We start from the raw sequence: 24,643 nt of genomic DNA, 5'->3' as shown, positions 1-24,643 counted from the left end.
TCAAAATATTATTTGTCCTCACCATTACTCTGAATAATGATAGTTATTAGATTGGATCTGCTGCTAGATTTTATTTAGTACCTTCAAAAAGAAGGACCTAGAGGGGTACCTGGCTGGCTCAGTCAGTGCAGGATGCGATTCTTGATGTCAGGGTTGTCGGTTGGAGCCCCACATTGGTCATAATGCTTAATTAAAAGAAAAAAAAAAAGAAGCATCTACATCACAACCTGATTTTTTACTATTTTGGTTTGTTTGTAATTGATTTTCTTCATAATCTGATAGATATTTATGCTTTTTTTTAAAGACTTTATTTGACAGAGAGAGATACAGCAAGAGAGGGAACACAAGCACAGGGAGTGGGAGAGGGAGAAGCAGGCTTCCCTCAAAGCAAGGGAGCCTGATTCGTGGCTCGTTCCCATTACTCTGGGGTCATGACCCGAGCTAAAGTGGGATACTTAACAACTGAGCCACTCAGGTGCCCTTATTTATGCATTTTTAAAGGATTTTATTTATATTGGAGAGAGGGTTCGCACATATGAGCAGTTGGGGAGAAGCAGAGGAAGAGGGAGAAGCAGATTCCCCACTGAGCAGGGACACCCCCCACCACCACCTGGGGCTTGATCCCAGAACCCTAAGATCATGACCTGAGCTGAAGGCAGATGCTTAACTCCCTGAGCCACCCGGTCACCCCATCTTTGTACATTTTTAAAAGAAGGGGTCTGTCCATAGGTTTCAACAGACTGCCAAAGGGGTCCATGGCATTAGAAAGGTTAAAAATCCCAGCACAAGGGGCGCCTGGGTGGCTCAGAGGGTTAAAGCCTCTGCCTTCAGCTCAAGTCATGATCCCAGGGTCCTGGGATTGAGCCCCGCATCGGGCTCTCTCCTTGATGGGGAGCCTGCTTCCTCCTCTCTCTCTGCCTGCCTCTCTGCCTACTTGTGATCTCTCTCTGTCGAATGAATAAATAAAATCTTAAAAAAAAAAAATCCCAGCACAAAAGTCTGTGTAAGGAAGATTGGGGGCCCTAATGAAAGCGTGCACAATAGGGAGGAGTACAAAACGATTCTGTTTTGTAAGAGAAGCTAGGTGCCCCTGATTTTAAAAACCAACTTTAAAAAAAAAGTCAACTTTTGAGGTACTAAAAATAACTTTCTTCTGATTGCAAAGGTGCATAGGAATTGGAGTTTAAAAAGCTGTGTTCATCACAGCCCTGCTACTAAATGAATGTGTAATTTCTCTGAGCCTATTTTCTCATCTGGAAAATGAAAATAATGCCAGCTTCATATGATCATTATGAAAAAGTAAGATAATGTATATAAAAGCATATTGATAATTATAAAGGTTAAAACAGTTGCTATTCTTCTTTCCTTGTCCACAAATCTAATCCTATGCTAGGAAATATATATATATATATATATACACACACACACACACACACACATATATATATGTATGGTCTATCATATATCATATATATGTATAAAGGACAATGGCCTTTGCCTTTTTAGGAGTTTACAGCTCAATTCTGGATATGTCCTGAAGGCTAAAACACACGAAACCTGGAAAGCAATTCAAATTCCATATGAAGTAGGGAACTAAACACACATATGTCATTGATGGTAAATTGGCATGACAAGTTTAAAAAACAAACACCACCCCACACTTAAGAAATAACGACACAAAATAAATTAGCTGGCCACAGAAACAACCAACTGGGTGATGACCTCTGGAGCAAAAAGGTAACTCATCAATTAACTCTACCTTGTCCCAGGTAATGTGGTATTTTCAGTGTTCTACATACATTCAAGACAAAGAATACAAAAAGAGAGAATTGGTTACTATGCCTCTTCCGCAGCATGGTTGGCTTGGATCCTCATGACCAGTATTGGTTAACTAATGTCTGTTAAAACCAGGCCCATGCCAAGGCCAAGAACACTAACATGGAGTTCTCATAGGAAAGACCCTTTAAGAACATCCTGACTTCCTTAGCTCTACTTCTCTGTTCTTCAAAGACGGATGATAACCTGTGACTTCCTTTTTTTTTTTTGGATTGTACCTGTCCCCCACACTCCCCGGCAAAGAGAAAACCCTATATAAATGAGGAATCATTTGCTGGTTATATTTACTGTTAATATAATAGCCTTCTGCTCTATAATTTGGTATTTTGTGACTTACCTACTGTGATTCAAAACACTTTTTTTTTTTTTTGGAAGTAGAGAGTAGTAGAGAGTACAGAATAGAAGAACAAATAAGAGCATTCTGAACTTTTCATCTGACTGAAAATATAGGCTGTACTTAAAAATCAGCAACAGGTATACCTTATTTCAGATGTGTTCCTGAAATGCCAAATTTTATATTAAACGCATCATGTGTAGAGCTCACTTTCTTAAGTAGCAAATGCTTTGATTAAAACCAGTACTTCAGGGGCGCCTGGGTGGCTCAGTGGGTTAAAGCTTCTGCCCTTGGATCAGGATTCTGGGATGGAGCCCCAAGCTCCTTTCCCGCGTTGGGAGCCTGCTTCGCCGCGCCCTCCCCCCCCCAACTTGTGATCTCTGTCTGTCAAATAAATAGAATTTTAAAACAAAACAAAACAAAAGCGGTACTTCAGATGTCTGAATAACTATTCCAAAGACACTAGTTTTGGAAACAGCTTGAATAACCATTCCAAAGACACTTGTTTTGTAAACAGTGTTTGCAGTTAACTTTTATAAAGGTCCTAAAGTAGACATTTGAAAAATGTTATTAGAAGTTATGAAACGGTTCTGTGTTTGTAGGCTGGGACTTTGGAAGATAATGTTTCCTTTTAATGGAATATAAGATCACAGTATTTGAATTGGCTAGAACGTCTCAGAGATCACCTTGTCCAACCTGAAATTCAAATCTTTTGAGTATTAGCTCAACTCCAAACCTGTCTGTAGGAGGAGACTAAATTTGGCCTCTGCATCCGTCTTTTTAAGCAGGACGGGCAAAACAACGGATTCCCTCTCAAGTTTTTCAGCGCAAGATGAATAGATTCTCAAGGTTATACGTACTTTTAAGAAATCAGTTTACCCCTCTGACCACTCTTATGGTGCCCGGCGGGCTGAAGCAGTGTGTGTGTGGGGGGCGGGGTGGGGAGTTCAAGTATCTAAGTCTTGCTTCCAGCAGTCGATAAGCCACGACTTTCTCAGTAACGATCCTGAAGCTTCAAATCACCTACCAAAACTAGTTTTCCTCATTTTATAGGTGATTGTTACACATAAACCGCTCTCTTTGGTGGAGCCCGGTCGCGTCCGACAGCTGCAGCTGCAGCCCCCGGGCTGCCCCTCATCCTCTCAAGGGCTTTGCGGGGTGGGATTCGGCCAGGGGTGGCTCGGGGCACGTGGTGGCTAGGGGATCGGAGACGCGATCCCCGCCCCGGGAGCCCCTCTACCAAGAAACGACCCACCCATCTCCCAGTCAGGCCCCTTCCTGCGAAGTTAGAGACTCGATGACCCGTAATGGATCTCCGTTCATTTAACAGGCCCCGCGCCCCCAGTTCCTCAGAGGCCCGCCTCTCTTCAGGGGTCTTCTACCCCCCTGGGGGCGGTGACTGACGACGCTCAGAAGGCGAGAAACGGCTCCCTAAGCCGCTCGCCGGGTCCCTCTCTCCCCACAATGCACCGGGGCCAGCAGGAAGGCCGCTCCGACCCCTAATTTTCCCGCGAATTCAGTTCAAAGAGGCGGCCGGGCCCGCGATCGGCAGCGCGCACGGGCCAACCAAGCCGCGCCTCCGCGAGAAGCGCCTCCGCGTGACTGACGGGAGAATCCGCGGGCCAACGGGCTGGGCGGCCGGGCGGCGCGCGCTCCCGCCGGCCAATCAGGACGCCGGGCGGGGGAAGTAGGCGGAGCGAGGCCAGGCTAGGGTGAGCGGCCTCCCGAGCGAAGCGGGGCTCTCAGGAGGAGACACTTTTTTTTTTCCTCCCTCCTTCCCTCCTCTCCTCCTCCCTTCCCTTCCCCTCTCCTCCCCTCTCTCCTCCTTCCCCCCTCGGTCCGCCGGAGCCTGCTGGGGCGAGCGGTTGGTATTGCAGGCGCTTACTCTCCGGGGCCGCCCGGCGGGTAGCTGGCGGGGGGAGGAGGCAGGAACCGCGATGGCGCCTCAGAAGCACGGCGGTGGGGGAGGGGGCGGCTCGGGGCCCAGCGCGGGGTCCGGGGGAGGCGGCTTCGGGGGTTCGGCGGCGGTGGCGGCGGCGACGGCGTCGGGCGGCAAATCCGGCGGCGGGGGCTGTGGAGGAGGCGGCAGTTACTCGGCCTCGTCCTCCTCCTCCGCGGCGGCAGCGGCGGGGGCCGCGGTGTTACCGGTGAAGAAGCCGAAAATGGAGCATGTCCAGGCTGACCACGAGCTTTTCCTCCAGGCCTTTGAGAGTGAGTGTGTTTGCGGCTTTGAGGGCAGGAATACCCCCTCTTCCAGCATTAGGGGGCCGGGACACTCGTGCTGGGCCCCCCTTCCTCGCCGGGACTCGACTTGATTTGGGAGTGGAGGGAGAAATTGAGGGGTCTGTTCCCACTTGAGGGATTACGGGCAGGGGGGTCCGAAGTCTAGGTAGGGCCTTGGTGGGGGAGGTGGACCTGGGGGTGCAGGTGAGGTTCTTGACTCCCCGAAGATTTACCCGAGAGCTTGGGCGGTGGGGCCCCACGTTTAAAAGAGCAGGCTTTTAGGTGGGGAGGTTACAGTTGGACTGAGGATGCAGTCAGATCCCGAGACTAGTTCTTGCTTTCTTTCCTGTCTTTTCTTACTCTAGAAGTACAAGGGTTTCGGTTGTACGTTTTGAGGAGTCAAATTAAGCTTGTGAAGAGAGGAGTGCAGGAAAACCGACCCAATTGTCATTTGCCTGAAATGCTTTCGCACTAACTCGGTGCTGCACGTTCACAGGGCACGTTTGGATGCTTGAAACCTTTCAGATCTATCCACCCATTCCATGGGTACACAAACTGAGTCAGGTAGCGCTTAGAGGGTCTGCTCTTGAGACCGCCTCGGAATTTTGCCCGTTGTACTTGTCTTAATTCCAGAACATTTTCTTATGCCAGTTTTGGCTTCTTTTAAGGTCCTGTTTCAGGGGCAGAACTATGACTTGATTTGAAAGGAAGGCAAGGTGTCTGGAAACAAACAATAGAATTTATTAAAAACATCATGACTGTAAATAATCTCAATTGTCCTTTAATGAGTATTAAATCGTGATTGTTTTCCTTCCTGCTTTTGTGTACATTTTATAATTTGGATGATCGCTAATAGCTAAATAACAGAAACTTGAAAAAACTCGGCTTCACCGCCGAATGTCGTTATTTACAATTTTACCGTGGCATATGTTAAAGGCTTGGTATCAGCTGTGCTTGAAAAGAGGTATTACGTTGTTTAATACCCTTCTCTCATTCTCTCTTATTCCTGCTTCTTGAAATTCTAATTGGAATTTAATACAAGGAATTTCAGTTTTTATTGAAACGAATATTGAACCTGCTTTGAGAGATTCACAGTCTTACTTTTGCTTAATCTACTTTGAAAAAATCTGGAGTGCTTTAAATTGGAAAAATGGTGGAGAACTGAAGGGCCGTGATGACAATAAACGTACATGTTTGTACCCCTTCTAAATTATCTTCTCTCTTTTTTATGCATTTGACACTAAAACTAAACTAACTGAAGATTAAGTGGAAATTTAAACATTTCTTTCTAAATGTGATGCAGAGACAAAGCGGCCAAGAAAGTTTAAGCTATTTTTGCTTTCTGATGAGTCTACCTTGGAGGAGTAAACTGTCATTAAGTGCTAGATTTTATCACACAACAACTTGATTCTTCTCTAGTATTGATCTTAATTTCTGGGAAGTTAAAATGCTTTGATACATATACTGGTGTAGTAAGTTATCTTTAGTTCCTTTTGATACTTCTTTATTTAAAGAAATGTGATACTACTAAATTAAAGAAACTGGTATTGTTGTATTTGTATATAAAATATATATATTTCTTTATATCTAAAGGCAAACGAATTTTAACTAAAGAGCATTTAAAAGCCTAGGGATTTGTTGATTGAAAATATGTGTTAAGCTAGTATTTACATATTGGGATCATATTTATATTGAACAAAATAGATAAAAACTTCAATTATAATTAAATATTCACTGGAAATTTTAGGTATGGTCTGTGTCTCATTTCTTTCAGTATTGGCAGACTTTCATTATACCTTCATTAGGACATCTGTGAAACAGTTTTATTCTGTTTCAGCTTACTACTAATTTTTTAAAAGACCAGTTAAAAAGTGAAAATTTATTCTGATATTTAGCATCAATAAATTCTTCTGCTGAATCCAGCTACCTCATTTCAGCTCATTTTTGGGAGGAGATGGGTTATAGTTTCAATTAGCTTAATTAAATCAGTATATTAGTCTTCAGTTCTGCATACAGACTAGTTTAAAAGGTAGCTACCTTAGAAATGGCAAGGCTTAAGCACAAGATTGTAGAGAACCTTAAATTTAAAATAAATGTAATTGAGTTTTGTGAATATATTCCATAGACTGAATGTCTTTTGATGTTACTGTGCATGCTAATTTTCTTGATGTCACTATTTAGTACATGATTTTCATACAGGTGATTGGTTTACATTGGTTATAATACTGGCTGGACTGGTTATTTTCTTGAGAACTTAAGTAATCCTTTTGTTTCCTGTTACCTAGAACCAACGCAGATCTATAGATTTCTTCGAACTCGAAATCTTATAGCTGTAAGTAGTCAATAAAATTAATGAATATTATTTTTTTCTTAGAATTTTGCCTATTTAATTTTAATATTTTTAAAACCTTTTTTTGTAGCCAATATTTTTGCACAGGACTCTTACTTACATGTCTCATCGAAACTCCAGAACAAACATCAAAAGGTACATTTTTATGAATCCTATTTTGAGTTGATCAGGCAATGTTAAAGTTTTATTTTAAGGTACTGTTTATAATTAAAGATTAAATATGAAAAAGTGGCTGGTTGAATTGGTTGCCAAGCGATTTTTAATAGTATCATTTTTTAAAATCCTAATTTATTACCAATTTTTTTTCCTAGTAGAAATGATACAGTAGTGGAGTGAGTGAAGTAATTTTACTGAATAATATTTTTATATTGTGCTATGAGTATTTTCAAGTTTGGTGAAAGCTGAGGATTTAAATATTAAAGGGCTCAGGGAAACTATCTTCAATACATAAATTTAAGTTAATTTTTAAATATTTCTTATATGTTCTAACAACGAAGAATTTGCTTCCATTATGATAGGTTCAAAAAGTCTCATTTTATATCTTTGGTGGTGGTCTTTCTAGAAGAGGAAATATTTCTGAACTCCATAGACTGAATGTCCTTAAAAAACAAGAAGTCTTAATTATCTAGTTTTCAGGTGGACTCTGGGGGTGTCGATCAGAGCTTATTTTTGTTTTAAACATGCAATCTTTAACCATATGTAATTATGGAATGCTAGTTTCTTATCCTACATGCAAGGTGACTGAGTATATCAAATGAACAATTTTAAGTTTAAAGGAAAGAGCTTGTATTAAGCATTTGGTATTGTTAATCTTGACTCACTAAAACCATTAAGCTATCCCAATAGACTTTGAAACCAAACTCCTTTAGAGCCTGCTACTGATTATTAAGTAAGCATCATGTTTCTATGGCAAGACTTGGTTTAGGTTTGTATATATACGTAGGTGTACTTTGAAGGATTGAAATGTTAAAACTATTTGTCTTCTGGTAATCTTTCTGAACAGAGAGAGTATGCAAGCGATTGCGTGTTCGTGTGCGTTACATTTAATAGGTGAAGCTTGCCAAGAGCCTAAATAACTAGGAGAAGAAGGTGATGGATTAGGCAACAAAATTAAATTTGTCAGCTCTTTGCCTGTCGGTGTCATTATTTGATCTATGCCAAGGTTCAACAGACTTTTTCTGTGAAGGAACAGATAGTAAATATTTTAGGCTTTGTGGTCCAGGAGGCAGAATTAAGATTATTAGTTAGAATGTAAGTAGATACTTACACAAAAAGAAAAAAAAATGTTCACAGTTCTTTTTATTGATAAAATTTAAAATCTAATAATTGAGTAGTGTTTTGTAAAATATGCCTGCTAGTGAGAAGTGTGAGACTTTCATTTTTTGTGCGGTGGGAAGAGATGGCATTTACCTTAATTGGGGTTTGGTTACTGTTCAAATCAATTGCACATATTTATCCATAAAAGTCATTCTTAGCTTGTGGTTTGGGTACAGGCAGTAGGCAGGATTTGGCCTGTGGTTCATGGTGTGCTGATTTATTCTATAAAACTAGGAGATTTTGATTAAGTAGTACTTAACTTTTTTCCTCTAGTATTTTTAATATGGAAGATCAGTTATCATTTAGGATGCGGCCTGATTTTAATTTAAAAGTGATTAGGTTTGGGGGTGCCTGGCTGGCTGTCAGTAGAGCGTGAGACTCTCGATCTTAGGGTTGTAAGTTTGAGCCCCATGTGGGTGTAGAGGTTACTTAAACATTTTTTTAAGTGATTATGTTTTTTCAAAATAATGAGTTAATCCATAAATTAAAAAATACATTTAAAATCTAAGTTCATTATTGTCATGTTTGTTTATCAGACTATTTGACTGTCTCATTGTGGGATACATTTCTGTTGTCTGCTAATAGATAGAGACAGGTTTAAAAGCTTGGTAGAAGAAATTACTTTTCTTAATTTATTGCTTTTTAGGCAAAAAAATTGTCTTTCGGGGGAGTTTTGCAGCTGTTTACCAGGCAATAAACGTAGAAATCCCATAGTTTTTTTTCCATGCAAAAATGCATTAGGAATCACTTAATGCTTTTGTTATATGCCTGGCTTATAAAAGACATTGAAATTAATTTTTAACAAATTATACAACTTATAAATCCTCAGATGAGTGCTGTTCTTTTCAAAGTAGCTGGTGGCTTTGGAAGGTGGTGAATTTAGCCTAATGGTGTGGTCTTTGTTAAATATGTTTTTGGGACTCCTTTTATAAAATCGCTTTTAATAACTATCCTTTGCTCAAAATGTTTTGGGACTCCTTTTTTACTATTATAACAACATAATATTCATTGTTGGAATAAATATGTCACTCCCTTTGAAGTCATACAGTCCATTGTGATATTAATTCTAGTGTGTTTGTTAAACTCACCTTGTACTTTAGTTTCACTTCATAGAAGTATTCACATTCTATAGAGTTAACACAACACTCATACAGTGGAAATATTTGTGAGGAGAAGGGCATCTTTTATTGAATCCATTTTACTAGAGTTCATGTAAGTTGTTTCTGAATCCTCCTAAGAAAATTTCCTGGAGTTTCTTGAATTTCTTGAATTTTAAAAATATTCTCCTTTTTGATGATCTTTTGATAACCATTTCCCTTGTTAAATCTGAGCTGCTGTAGCAGTATCTTTCTAAAGAACAGACATACTTGGTGCTGGGAGTGAGACTGCTTTTGTGTAGTTGCTTATGTGGTTTGTTTTGTTTTTTTTCCTAAAGAAGGCTGGATTGCCTATATTATCTTAACCTATTTCACACGGTTGTTAACACTCAGCTTTCCTATGCACACCTCCATAATGTTGGAAGAGGAAAACCTTGTGACTTAGTCTTAACTTTTCTTTCTTACAGACAGGATTTCTTCTTAATCATTGCATAAAGAAAAACTTACTATTCTTAAAAGTTTCCAGTAACTTTACAACCTTCCTTAGTAGTACATTTCAGTATTTATACTGGAAAGTTCTTTGTAACTAGCCTAAAATAATCCTACATTTTTCTTCTTTCTTCTCTCTTATCTGTGGAGATTGAAAATGTATTGCCATCCTTCTAAAGTACTTCCTTTATGCTCTATTGGATGAAACATTAATATTGAAGTTTTCAGTAACTCTAAAGGTAAAGAGAGAAGCTTTTTTTTTTTTTTCTAAACAATCTTTTCTTAATGGAGGCTGTTTTTCACCTGAACTATAGATTGCATCAATTCTGCTCTTCCTTATTAGTATTTTACTGTAATATATTTACATTAACATTTCTATACTGATAATTTTTTATTATGATAGTTGAGTACAGTAGCTGTTATGAGGAAATGAGCCTGATAGTAATTTCTAGTGTCTGAATTCAAGGTTTACAAAGTAATTCATGTGGAGTACATTAAGTTTTTCATGTCGTAAATTTGAAGAAAATATATGAGTTGAGAAGAAATATTCATTTTCAGTTAACATATGTGGGTCTAGATTTTTAGCTTCTGTCTGTAGGACACATATAATAGACCACCTTAAGAACTAAGATAAGGCTTGCTTTAGAGTCCATTCTTAAATTGCTTGGGAGTATATGGGAGTTATTCTTAATTTAAGTTTCTGTTTTGTGGAAAAAGTACTTTTTTCTCTTCAGCTTCTGGAGTTAAAAGCTAATAATTTTATTATGATTTGATGGGCATGTCCCCTAAACTTCAAAATCTTTCCATGATGGTTGATAACCATCTCTTTATTATGACATATCATTTAACTTTAGCCATTGCTAATAATCTTTGAGGATGTTTTGTTTATTTCAGATTTTTTTATAAAATATTTACTTTTATATAATAGTGTTAACACATATTTGTCAGGTTACTTAATAGAAATAGATGAATGTTTCAAAATATGTGATTTGCATTTGTTTGGTTCAGTCCAACAGATGCTTGAATACCTCTCAAATGTAAGGTACAGTGATGTGGCTTTCCTTGAAGAAAAGCAGTCTCTGCCCTTCAGGAGCTTATAGTCTAGGAGAAGAAATAAAATATTTATGCAAGTTCACATTTATGACACTAGATGTCAAAATAAATATAAGCCAGTTGTCATAGGTAAGGGGAAATCACTCTGGTTTGGGACTAATTACAAAAGGTTTCATGGAAAAGATAGCTTTTGAGATGGGACTTGAAGGGTTGTCTGCTGTATTATAACGTACACTGTTTCAATGTAGTATTCATTGTTATGGCTAACTATCCACAATTTATCTTATTAAAAATAATCAAAATCAGATTTCCAACTTGCCTATTACAGTGACAATAAAGTATAATCTTTTTTTTTTCCCAGTCGAGAAGTGATTATTTTGTTTATCTGTTTCTTTCAGGAAAACATTTAAAGTTGATGATATGTTATCAAAAGTAGAGAAAATGAAAGGAGAGCAAGAATCTCATAGGTAAGATAACCTATCAGTTTACATTAAGTGACATACTTGAGGAAAGAGGAAAAAATTTTAGTGATCATTTCTCTAGTGATCACCCCAATATTGTAAGGAGTTAGAAGGAACCTTAAAGGTCAGTTGGTCCAAACTCATATGTAAAAGGAATTACTAATTCTATAGTATCCGTGGCAGAGAACCCTTAAGCCTCATCTTGAATAACTTCAATCTGGCAACTCACTGTTATTCTAAGGCAGTTGTGTTCACTATTATTTATTTACCAGTTTCTTGAATGTTGACTCAAAGTTTCTGTAGCTTTTGCAGTCGGTATTAACCGTACTACCTCACATAAGGAGGGATGGAGACTTATATTTATGGTATACTTACTATATATTAGATGGTATGCCAGGTTCTTCACAATATCACATTTCTTCTAAATAATTGTCTTCAAATCTGAAAGAGGCTGTCTTTTCATCCTGTCCTTCCCCATATTTAGGCCTTTCAAAGTATTCCTAACTTTATATTTGAAATATGTTTTTCACATAAGAGTTTCAGAAACTTGACCCTTTGGACAGAATCTATTTATTGTATGTTTTCAAATGTAATACCTAGAACTAATCCCTAAAAGTTCTGACTATATTGCCTAAGCTAAACAGCGTGTTTCCATTTTTTTCTTTGATATGTAAACTAACGAAAGTTGAGTATCATTCTAAAGAGACAGAGGAACTTGGGTGGTAGTTGTTTATTCCCTACTTTTAGGGAGAATACAAAACTAAAAATGTTAGATTTTTTAAAAAATGAAGCTGGTTTTTAAAAAAAATTTTTTTTCATTGCCACAACAGATTGTTGTCTCTTAAAATTTTAAATCATAACTTATCGATAAAGATAGGATGTACACTGACTTAATGATACTTTATGATTTTTCATTTTAGTAACTGGTATGTCATTTTTGCAGTTGCTTATATGTTAAGTTTGGCTTTTGAATTAGGTCATTTTGTTACTTGAATTGTAAAATCACATTTTTAATTATATATCTTGCAGGATTGTACTGTAATTTATATTTCCATATCTAGGCAATCTTGACTTGTAAATAAACTGTGATAGTCCATCCTAGAAACTGAGATCCCAAATTTTTACCGAATCTGTCTGTTCCTGCCCAAGGAGTACTTAAAACATAGAACTAAGAATGTTCTCCGCTTGGATTTCTATTCCAGATCCTTGTCTGGTTACCTACCCTAGACAGAGTTCTTGGGATCCTCAGGGCCTTTTTTATGTAAAGTATAAGCTGTAGTCAGAGCCTCATCTTTGAGGTTTCCTGTTTCTTTTCTCCCGAACATTTTAATAATTTGCCCTCCAGGTCTTTCAGAGTTTGTGTGGGAAGGAAGAATGAACCAAGAAGAAAACTTGACCCTTTTCTTTATCTTTCCCATTAAGGCTCTATCTTTATCACTGCTAAACCTACTGGTATCTCATTGTGACATTGGCTTTGATAAATACTACAGAGCTTCCCTTAGAATATGTGTTGTGAGGGAGATAGGTAATACTAGTCAGTTCTCTTTGAATAATCACTCACCCATTAATTTTTTTCCTTTTGACCCAGTCGTTTCAATAGCTAGGCCAGTACTCCCAACGACTGAACCACTCAGGCGTCACAGGCCAGTACTCTTAACAGAGGTGTTTTTAACTCACAGAAGCATCAGAGGGTTGCAAGAATTCCTTCCTGTAATTTTGAAAAACAACTTTTTCAGTCTTTAGGATCCACATGAGACTAGTGAATTGGCCATTTCAACCCCACCAAGATTGATCAATCCATCTCCCTCTCTTTCTCTTTCTCTGCTTGCCTCTCTGCCTACTTATGATCTCTGTCTGTCAAACAAATAAATAAAATATTTTAAAAAAAGAAGAAAAGGGGGGGGGGGGCGCCTGGGTGGCTCAGTGGGTTAAAGCCTCTGCCTTCAGCTCAGGTCATGATCCCAGGGTCCTGGGATCGAGCCCCGCTTCGGGCTCTCTGCTTGGCAGGGAGCCTGCTTCCCCCCTCTCTCTCTCTGCCTGCCTCTCTGCCTACTTGTAATCTCTCTCTATCAAATAAATAAATAAAATATTTAAAAAAAAGAAATTTCAAAATAAAATATCAGACCTAGGGATGCCTGGATGGCTCAGTTGTTTGAGTGTGCCTTCAGCTCAGGTCATGTCATGATCCCAGGGTCCGGGATTGAGCCCTGCATCAGGCTCCCTGCTCAGTGGGGGAGCCTGCTTCTCCCCCTCCCTCTCAGCTGCTCCCCCTGCTTGTGTGCACGCATGCTCTCTCTCTGTCAATAAATGAATAAATCTTTTAAATAAATAAATAAATAACAGACCTAACTATGTTGGAGCTTAATGGCCAGCAAGGCACTTTAGGCCCCAGAGGTGTTGAGTTACTGTGTGCTAAGTGCTTCAGCATCACTCCATCCCTCAGGATCTTTATGAATGTTGTAGTGTCACTCCCAGAGACACTAAAATAAATTGGGGTATTGCTTTGTTTTACGTCTACCCCCAAGGCTTGGTATTATTAAATCATTTAAACGTATTTCTCATCTCAAATTAGGCATAATCTTGTTGTTCCATTAAACTTATCACATAGCACTGTTAGAAGTTCCCTAGACACCAATATGTCATGCCTGCACTGTAAAACTTTGTAAAATCTGTGGTCAGATTCTTTTACAAGAAAATAAAATTAATCTTTGTTTTTCCCTGACATTAATTAGTAGAAGTTAAGTCATATACAAAAACATACCTGTCTTCCCATTTATGTTTTTTATTCTGTACCATCTCTGACAGATCTTACTCAGTTTAGTTGGATCCTGGATTTGTTCAGCCGTGGTAGCCTGGTTCTCTCTGGTTCCATTGGTTCTCATGTTCTCATGTTCTTTCAGCACTTGCAAAATTGTAATGTCTCTATTCCCAAATCCCTTGTATTTCATTCTCCAAAGTTCAGTGGAATATCAAGATACAAATACTGTAGTACTATGGCCACAAAGTAGAACAATCAACTACCTGACTTATGTATGTCATTTGTAGTAACTTATAAACCAGGCCAAATTCCCAGCATTATCTGTGCAAAATGAAGTTGGTGTTCAAGGATCTTTTATTGACGTACATTCTAGATCTACCATTGTCTTTACTAGTCTCAGATATTGGCAGAACATAATAGGGGAAGCAGCTGATGGGGGAAAAATGGACACTTCATGGTTTTTACTTCTTGAAGATGTCAGTCAACATATGGCAGTAGGCCATAATTGACATTGTAACCCTACCTCAATAATAAACCCTATTGTTCTTGAAGATTGTTTCTTTTCTTGGGATGCCTGGGTGGCTCAGTCAGTTTAGCGTCTGCCTTCAGCTCAGGTCATGATCTTAGGGGTCTGGGATTGAGCCCCACATTGAGCTCCCTGCTCAGCAGGGAGCCTGCTTCTCCCTCTTCCTGCCATGCCTTCCCTCCCCTCCACTTGTATTTGCTCACTCCCTCTCTTTCTCTCTGACAAATAAATAAAATCTTTTTATTTATTTATTTGACAGAGACACAGTGAGAGAGGGAACACAAGCAGTGGAAGTGGGAGAGGGAGAAGCAGGCTTCCAGCTGATCAGGGAGCCTGATAAGGGGATCCATCCCAGGACCCTGGGATCATGACCTGAGTGAGCTGAAGGCAGATGCTTAATGACTGAGCCACCCAGGCACCCTAAATAAATAAAATCTTAAAAAAATTGTTTCTTTTCTTGAAGAATGGCTTCTGAAAACTCCATACTAATTAGAAGATTTTAGAAATTCATAGTGGTTGTACCTTCAGTCTCAAGTTTTTCCTGCTGTTTATCCTTGCTTTTTTTGGTGTGATGGAGTATATTTAAAATATCTTTATTTTCTTTTTAGAATGTCTGACATAATTCCTTGTATTCTGTCCTCTTCAATTCTTATTTGGGTTTTGAATTTATTTTGGGTTTTGACCAAGTACTATGGCTTACTGGAATAAATTTCTGGTCTTTCTTTAGTTTTCTATCCTAGCAGGATCCCAGGAGTCTTTTGTGCTGTTAGTACTACCAGTTTTGGAATTCTGTAGTCCTGACTTCTTTGACTTCTTAAGTGCATGTCCATTGGCTGAAAGATAGCATGAAGGGATTTCCAAATTGGAGTTGTGTGCAAAAGTATTTGAGTTAAATGAAAAGCAATATGTCTCCTCTCTTTTCCACTTAAACATCATCCATTCCTGGTCCTCTTTTAGCAGCTGGAGAAATCCCCTCAAAAGATACCAGAACTAGAACTTTTACTAGGGACATTTTCAAGTTTTAGTAGGTTGATAACATAAATTGCCTCATCACTTCTTATTTGTTGTTATCACCTAAGCTTTTGAATTAGTAATCTTTCTTTTCTAAGCATCTTTTGTATAAAGAAGTCCAGATCTATTTTTTTTTTTTTTTCTGAGATCCAGTTTTCTTAGTGTACCAAGTCCAGAACTTTGTACTAGTGTTAGGGCATATAATGGTGAACAAAACAGATGAAGACCTTGCCTTTATGGAGAAAAAGATATAATCGTATAATATGTACAGTTGTAAAATAATGGCCAGGGAAGAAAGAATAGGGAAACTGAATGTATGAAGCAGGTGATCCAGCTCTTGTTTGGGATCTTGGATTTGGAAATAATGATTGGTGGTCAGGGAGGGCCTCCTTAAAAAAATGAGATGAGATATGAAAGATGGATATAGGAGTAAAATGGGGACTGACAGGGTGAACAGATAGGTGATTTTGAATAAAGGGAGTAGTATAGGTATGTCATTTGAGGCAGAGCAGCTGACTAGAAAGAGTAAGGAGAGTGGCTAAGGCTAGAGCAGATGACCATGGCCAGATAATGTAGAGCCTTGGAGGCTATTTAAGGATGTTGGTCTTTATCCCAAGAAAGCCATAAAAATATTTTATTGTTATTTAAGATTTTATTTATTCTTTTGATAGAGATCACAAGTAGGCAGAGCAGCAGACAGGGAAGGGAAGCAGACTCCCCACCAAGCAGAGAGCCCGATGTGGGCCTCAATTCCAGGACCCCAAGATCATGACCTGAGCTGCAGGCAGAAGCTTAACCCACTGAGCCACCCAGGTGCCCCATAAAAATCTTTTAAATAGTTATATTGAATTACTGGTGTTTCCCTACCCTTTTGTAGATTTAACTGCATTTTTAAAACTTAAGTCTGCTTCTTAACTCAGTTTTATGTCTTTTCCACCATTAATGAGATCTGATGTGTTTCTCCCCTTTCTTTGTTTTTTAACAATCTTGTATTGGCTACAAGTTTTTTTTTTTTTTTTTTTAAAGATTTTATTTATTTATTTGACAGAGAGAAATCACAAGTAGGCAGAGAGGCAGGCAGAGAGAGAGGAGGAAGCAGGCTCCCTGCTGAGCAGAAAGCCTCGTCGTGGGGCTCGAACCCAGGACCTGGGATCATGACCTGAGCCGAAGGCAGCGGCTTAACCCACTGAGCCACCCAGGCGCCCCTGGCTACAAGTTTTGAAGTTACTTTTAAATCGGCATCTTTTCATGTTTGGGTTTTAGTTGTTCCTATTTCAGAACTTGGGCCACAGATTATTTTTATGTACTTATTCTTGAAGGTACCTTATCAGTCGCTACTGAACATATCCGATTCTTAAGTGTTTAAGAACAAATTATTAAGATGTCTCTCCATGTGTAATCTTTGAGTTTACAATAATTCCTTTATATTTTGTCTATTATACTTGTAAAAGGGATTTATTTATTTGTAAAGGACTCCATCCCCTCATTCAGCTTTATCTTCTCATTACAAAGTGTTCCTATCCTTGTGTCCCAACCTTAGAAGAAATCCTGGATTCCCAGAATAATGGGCTTGATGTAGTCACCAATTTCTCAGTTTTACACTTTATAGCATGAAATGTATAAGAAAAGTTGGGTAACTAACTTCTAACAGTGTTGATGCCAAATAGCTTATCATCCTGTTGTGAGGTAATACAGCCATAACTCTAGAAATGAAGCCTTACCCTGCCATTGTTAGATTACTGTGTACAAAGTAGAGGCACTAATTTTAGTCTCTTTCCAGCATAAAACCTTGGTCCTTTCGTGAGATCTGGCTATTCTTAAAATTTGAGTTTCGTATGTGAATGAATGTCATCTCAGAATGTTAGTCCCTTATGAATTTAAATTTACTTCATTCTGTAGACAGTTTTAGAATTGTTAGATGTTTATGCTTGAAATCTTACCTCAAAATTTCAATTCCTCATCTAGTTTCCTATTGCCCCATTGGTTGCTTCCTCAGAAGATATAGATAGGGCACATATCACAAAGATGAACCAAATCCTTATCCTGGGAGCTAATCCTGATTAAGTTAGATCACATGCAGCCTGAAACCAAATAGGCCTGACTATTCCACATGTTTCTTTGCCTTCCATTCTGATTTAGCTTAGCAATTAAGATATGGACAGAGCCACAAGAGAGGGAAGAGGGTAAATCAGGAAGGGAAAGAAAATTGCCCTTTTTTCTTGAATGAAACCATCTATGGGAAAGAGAAACTAGGCCTCATTGTTTTGTTTTATTCTAGGTACATATTAGAGTGTTTACTTTTAGAAGGGGGAGTTAGAGGAGAAATTGTGCTTAGCAAATCACATTCACAAAGTTATTTTTTAAGCTGGTTAATTGAAATTTGGAGTTCCTTTTCCTAAAGAAACAATGTTAGAATGATAGCTTCCTATTGGTCAACATGTTGGGATGTGCTTCCTATCTCATTTAACTTAAAACATTATCATTTAAAACTGTACCTCAAACCACCTTGGTGAGGGACTTTTTTGTGCTTAATTTTCAATCTTTTATAGATTGATGTTTTTGTAAATATACTTACTGATCACAAGCTTGGAGGATGTTATGGCAACGTTAAATTTCTATAAAAGTGTTTTAAGTCTTACTCTTAGTTTCTTACTTATGGATTGGTAACAAGTTTCCTTACTTCAGTTTGCAGACTACATATTGAGTAACACTAATTTAAAATATTTTGGGGGGTAGATCAGTGCAAGATGTTTCTGGCATTTCAGAGTTGGAACTTAGAACCACATTTTCTTTTCTTTTTCTTTTCTTTTTTTTTTTTAAAGATTTTATTTATTTGTTTGTCAGAGAGGGTGAGCACAGGCGGCAGACAGAGTGGCAGGCAGAGGGAGAAGCACGCTCCCTGCTGAGCAAAGAGCCTGATGTGGGACTCGATCCCAGGACGCTGGGATCATGACCTGAGCCGAAGGCAGCCGCTTAATCAACTGAGCCACCAAGGTGTCCCAGAACATTATTTTCTATAAAAACAATCTAAATAACACTATAAGCACTACAGTGTAATGGGTCATGATCCCTGACCTTAAAATATCTGTTACTCTAGGAACAATCGGCTGACTCATTGCATAGAGCATGTGACTCTTGATCTCAGGGTCATGAGTTTGAGCCCCATGTTGGACATAGAGTTTAAGAACAAGAAAATCTTGCTCTAGGAGGACATTGCTGTTCTTCCGAAAGTATGTTGAGTGCCTTTCTGTAAGACACTGCTAGGTGCTAGGGAAACTGATGTAATAAAAAGATTGTCTCAAAAGGTAATATGTATGTGAAAGAAGAGTGACAAAAAAGTGGTATATACAAATACTTGAGATTAAGCTGTGATCATTAAGCTCTGGGATGGTTGGGGATTGGAGTCATTATAGAAGAGGGAAAGAGTACTTTGATGGATACTTTATAAAACAGACCTCTTAAGAGAGGTCATTTCCTCATCTTACAGATATCAGGTCACGGCTAATAACTGGAGCCAGAATTTAAACTTGGATTTTTCTGTCTACCATCCTGACCTGTTTATTCCTATATAGGCTTTAGCAGAGATAAAAAGAAATAGGAGCTATATAACAGATAGCAATTAGACAAAAGACTTGGCATTTGGGGACTCATTGGAATATTTGGGGAGAGGAATGATACATTCAGAATGGGGTTTTAAGAAAATTAACGTGGCCTTGGTATGTACGTTTAAGTCATGCAACTAAGAATGGGATAAATTATTTGTGACTAATGGATTATCTTCTAACATGTGGAAATTATAGAATATTCCTCTTTGTCTTCAGTTATGTTTTGGAGTTTTGCTAATTCTGGTTTGTAAGGTAACATTATGGAACTATTTTTATAGGAGAACGCTAGTTATTTTTTAGTAAAATGGCACATAGATTTTGTAGATGGCAGATAACACTTTTTAAAATCAGCTTTGGGTATAACTAACATTCAGTTAAATACACCCACCTTAAATATATAGTTAGAGTTTTGACAAATGTATACACTTACATAACCATAACCATGATCAAGATGTAGAATGTTTCCATCATCATGAAAAATTCCTTTGGGCTTCTACAGTCTGTCCCCTTAATGTACTTTTTTTGAAGTATTAATTACATACAGTTAGATTCAGTCTCTTTGGTATATAGTTCTAAATTTGGACAACTATACATAGGTAACACCCACCACAGTCAAGATAAAGATTCCTAAAAATTTCCTCATGTCCGTTTTATGGTCCACCCTCCTTTTTCCCACTCCTTATGTGTTTTCAAAATATATCTGATTCATGTCTGAAAGTAATATACATGAATTACCTGTTTTCAAGAATCCCATTGTGTACCATTTTTATTTTGTTGATACTTAAGTTATAGTTGTTATTCTTCATTTTCTCTCATATTTATGCTTTCAGAACTCTGGTTGCACCCTTCATAGTCATTTTGTCCTCTGCTGATATTCTGACATACTTTTCTTAGTACTGTTCTGGAAATGCCCTTTGAGAACCTCCACCCTGTAGTTTTTTGTTTTGGTTTGGTTTAGGGTTTTGGGTTTTTTTGTTTTTAGGATTTTATTTGTCAGAGAGAGAGAGAGAGAGAAAGAGCACAAGCAGGGGAGAGTGGGAGAAGGAGAAGCACACTCCCGCTGAGCAGGGAGCCCGATGCAGGACTCAGTCCTAGGACCCCTAGATCAAGACCTGAGCCAAAGGCAGTTGCTTAACCAACTGAGCCACCCAGGCGCCCCCACCCTGTAGATTTTTAGCATACAGTTTCATGGCTTACCTCAGTAAGAAGATAGAGGCATTCTCACATCTTCTGTTGAAGGATCACCGTCCTCTTACTTCTCTAAGAAAGACGAATCCTGGGCAGAGTTATAAAGCTAACTTCTTTATAATACGTCCTTGTTTTCAGTCATTACTTGCTCCTTAAAACTCTCTGGCCTCAATGTCTTTTTATAACTCTTCGCCTCTGATTATAAGAATAACTAGAATGTCACCTTACTGCCTTTTACACTAGTCCATTTTTTTGGTAAGGAATCAGTATTGCTTCCATTCCCCCAACATCTGTTCTGTCTGGCCCTCTATAATCTGGTGTCTATCACATGACAAAAACTGTTCTAGAAAGTTTTGAATGGCTTCTGATTAACTGATTGCTCTCTTTTGCAGTTTAAAGGTACTACAGAAACCTATGAATGTTTTTGTTTATTCTGTCTTAATAGTTTTTCTGTTGTTAGTTGATAACTTTCAAAAGGATCAGTATAATTTGTTTCCTTTTCTATTGCTTCTAAAAGTAAATGAGAATGACGTGTTGAAACAATAAATTACAAATCTATAGCAGATCTATAATTGTATATTTTACCCCTAATGGAAGAAGAAAGTGATGGTTCTGTTTGATTTGTTAGGAGATTGAATTTCCATAGCTTTAAAATATTCAGATACTTTTGCATGAACTCAGCTATCCTTATCAGAATTTTCTTTTCAGGGGTGGGAGGGGAAATGTGTCCATATTTTATAGGGAGAGTACTAAAGCACAGTATAAATACTCTTGCCCCTCATTTGGTAATCTTTTTTTCTGATGTACTCCTTTGGTGTTTTTGTGTGTTGTTTTATGTTGGGTTGTTTTGTTTTTATGTACATAGACAATGTGTAGAGTCATGGGCTTGCACAGTTAAGAATAAGAAAATCAAACATTATAAATTAGCTGAAGTAACTTTGATTTCAGTGTTACTTTTTTAAAGTTTAGGGCTATTTTTATTATAGAGCATTAAAGTGATAAACTTTTGGTTTGTTTTTTTTTAGCTTGTCAGCCCATCTGCAGCTTACATTTACTGGTTTCTTCCACAAAAATGGTATGTACTTAAAAGTAAATACATTGGCATTCTAACAATAAAACACTTCAGTGAATGTAAAAAAAGAAATTATTTTGTGTGTGTGTGTAAATTTATAAAATTATACTTAGTGGAAGAAAGGTTGATTCTGATAATTCCGTTTCTTTAGTTGACTTGTCCAGCGGTTTCAGTTACTGCTTTATGTGGTCAATGGTGGGATGTGGAAGATGTAACTTGTACCTATTTAAATTTTAAAAGTAAGAAGTTCTTAAATTTTGTGTGTGCCAAAAATGTTTTGGCAATTTGTTTAAAATCTGTATACCTGGACGAAGACTTGGATCTAGTAGGATTTTGATAAAGTTAGGAGTCTGCATTTTAATAAAGCACCAAGATGATTCAGAAATAGGTTGTTTGAAGAACAGATTTTTAAAAACTGGCTTAAAAGCTTTGGTAGGTAGACCGTATATATAAAATCCTGTTCATAGCCTGGTTTCCTTATTGTTTCCTGCTAGCCATTTAAGTTTTAAGTAGATTTTGAAATTGTTAAAATTATTCAATGTTGTGTGTAATCATTCTTAAAGGTAAATGTTTCTGTATGTGGCTTATATCTAAAATGAAATTCCAGTTCTTATCTCTAAAAAACCATACTTGTTAGGACACTAACTGTTGATATTTAAAAAAAAAAACTATATAACATTATCTTACTCAATTTAGAGCCATCATCTTCCTAGAGATTATAACTAGAAAATAATGGGAAAATCTTCAATTAAATTTCTTAAGTTTTACTATTTTTTATTTCCAATATTTTTTGGACTTTAAATTGTCTTAGAACCTGAACTAGGTGAAGAGTGCCCTGAGTAGAATCCTTTCTGTGTGAACGTTTTTAGTTGATGGTATTGCATTGTGTTTTTTTTTACATTAATAAAACAATAGAAACAACCACTGCTACCAAAGGGATATATCAATATTTTAGATATTTTACAAAGAAAAGTATATAGTCTTAAATGTACTTCATTAAAAGAGGTAAAAGCATGCTAGGTAAAGTTTCAGTTGGTTTCAAATTGAGTAAAATGCTGCTTGAGTTAATCCATCTTTATTGTGTAATGGAATGACATCTTTTTAAGAAACATGTCAAGGTGATCATCTTTGGTATTGTTTAGTAAGAAACAAAGTTTAATAATAATATGGTTATATTAGAATAGTTTGATAACTAAGTCAGGTTTTTTATGTAAGTTTGAAATCTGGTCATAGCTCTGTTAACTACTGTAACTTTACTTCTGGCTTTGCCTTAGATCTGATCCATTTTTATATAGAAGTAAACTGCGTAGCATTTTTATGTTTTTTCCTTAATTACTTATAACCGTCTTATAGAGTCCTTATTTCTAATCATTCTTTATACTTGGTTTTCTGTTGTACTTTTAAAGTACATGGACTCTAATACTTTAAAGCTTATAGTTTGAATTTTATAGGTTTGTTAGCCCTTTGTTCCCAGGGACATACATAAAATATATGTAAGTTATCCATAACTGAAATAGATGATGGATATTAATGAATATTTACTAATTAATACTGTTACTTGATTAATATTTAAGTTTAATTAATTTTACTTGAATTAGTTTAAATTCATTGGATGAAACTTTTTTCCTGTCTACATGACAAAATACATAGAGTTCAGAATTGCTCAGAATCACTTGAAGTTTTTTTTTCTTGATGTTACTGAGGTAAATGAGAAAGTAAACTCTGTTGATACTTCTGTTTCCAGAAAATAATTTCCCATTATAACTTTGAAAATTAGTGGAAGTTGGGAAGAAGCAGCTATATTGCCTCTCTTGTCTAATCAAGGTATATTTGTAGTTTTTTTTTTTAAATAATATTTTTAAGAAATCAAGATAGAAAACCAACATCAAGATCCCTAAAATCTGAGTATTTTTTCCTTTTGTTTTTAAATGAAGACTTTTGTTTAGCAATTACTACTTGAAACTGCTTAGAATGAATACACAAAGATTATTAGGGTACTATTTTCATGGTGATTATGGTTTGGAGAGCATTTTTGTTACTGCATTTTAAACACTGAAATTTTTTTTTTCATATTAAAGTTTTTTTACTTTGAAAGTTTACAACTTTCGAAGAGACTGATTGAAATGTATCTTATGTACACACCCTACGTAAGAATGTTTTTAAGTAGAAAAAAGCATTGTGCAAAATCTCAGAAGGAAAATTATTTTTGTTTGTAGATTCATCTGTTGTCGTAGTTCTATATATTATTGAAACCTAGTAATGATTGATTAAAATAGTTTGAACTATTAATGCCTCTGGGATTAAAGACAAGTAAGTTACAGAGAAGTATTCGAGAACCTTAATTTGCAAAAGCCTTTGTCAGTTAATTGATACAGAGAATATAAACAATTATTTAAAATTAAAATCCCTGAACTTTGTAAACCGAGAGAGATTCCCCTATGTAGTAAATAATATCCTAAATTTAGCTGTCCTGCTCAGGCTTTAGAGAAATTCTAGGGAAAAAGTAAAAAACTAGCTATCTTTCTTGTGAAATGATAATATAATTGTTTATATAACTTTTACATATGAAATCCATTATTTTAATCCTTTGATCACAAGTCCTAGTCAAATCCAAGAACTTTTTGGTTTGCTATTGCTGTGCATTCAAAATAAAACAGATGTAATACTAACTAGTTCAATTTAAGTATATCTTTAAGTAATTTTTCTATTAATAGATTATGGGAGAAGGAAAAAAATTTAAAATGTTTGTGTGTGGTTGTCTCTTGAATATTTCATTTGTGTTTTCTGCCAAGAAGCTTTAACTGTATTTGTCAAAAATACTTTTGACTAGCAGTTTATTATATTCTCTTTTTATCATAAATGTTAAATCTTTATATCCATATAATCAGTAAATGTTTTAGCATTAATTAAAATAATTAAACATCTTATTTGAATCAAAAGAAAATCACAGTATTATATGAAGGTAATTATAGTTGTATTGTGAAAAGTTTGTTTAAATGACTTTATATATAAAGGGTTTTAAAGAGTTTGCTACAAATTCGAACTGATTTTGGGGCAAAAAATGAGTAAACTTCTGGGAAATCTTTATTATAGGAAGTCTTTTTGTCTGAAATGCCCAGACTTCTTAGGAAAATGAGTATGGTATTTATGTTTTTAAACAAAAACATTTTAAAGTATTGATTTTCTATTTAGATAAGCCATCACAAAACTCAGAAAATGAACAAAATTCTGTTACCTTGGAAGTCCTGCTTGTGAAAGTTTGCCACAAAAAAAGAAAGGTAACATATGACACAATATTGGTAGATTATGTGGAATAATTTTTT

At 36.8% G+C, this 24,643-nt stretch overlaps 1 protein-coding gene across 2 annotated transcripts in view; it reads left to right on the top strand.

Moving 5' to 3' along the window:
- The first annotated feature begins 3,868 nt into the window (after positions 1 to 3,868).
- SUZ12 (SUZ12 polycomb repressive complex 2 subunit) overlaps positions 3,869 to 24,643 on the top strand; it is a 42,582-nt gene continuing 21,807 nt past the window's right edge. Inside the window, exons 1-6 of one of the 2 annotated variants that reach the window (XM_047708099.1) lie at positions 3,869 to 4,381; positions 6,679 to 6,725; positions 6,814 to 6,878; positions 11,098 to 11,166; positions 21,274 to 21,323; positions 24,513 to 24,598. In XM_047708099.1, coding sequence (XP_047564055.1) covers positions 4,108 to 4,381; positions 6,679 to 6,725; positions 6,814 to 6,878; positions 11,098 to 11,166; positions 21,274 to 21,323; positions 24,513 to 24,598 — 591 coding nt within the window. In that variant the 5' untranslated portion in view covers positions 3,869 to 4,107. The remainder of the gene's footprint in view (positions 4,382 to 6,678; positions 6,726 to 6,813; positions 6,879 to 11,097; positions 11,167 to 21,273; positions 21,324 to 24,512; positions 24,599 to 24,643) is intronic. The other variant, XM_047708100.1, reaches the window with a different exon arrangement.

This window comes from Lutra lutra, chromosome 16 (genome assembly GCF_902655055.1).
Source record: "Lutra lutra chromosome 16, mLutLut1.2, whole genome shotgun sequence".
Lineage (NCBI taxonomy): Eukaryota > Metazoa > Chordata > Mammalia > Carnivora > Mustelidae > Lutra > Lutra lutra.
This window is presented reverse-complemented; position numbering and strand designations above follow the sequence as displayed.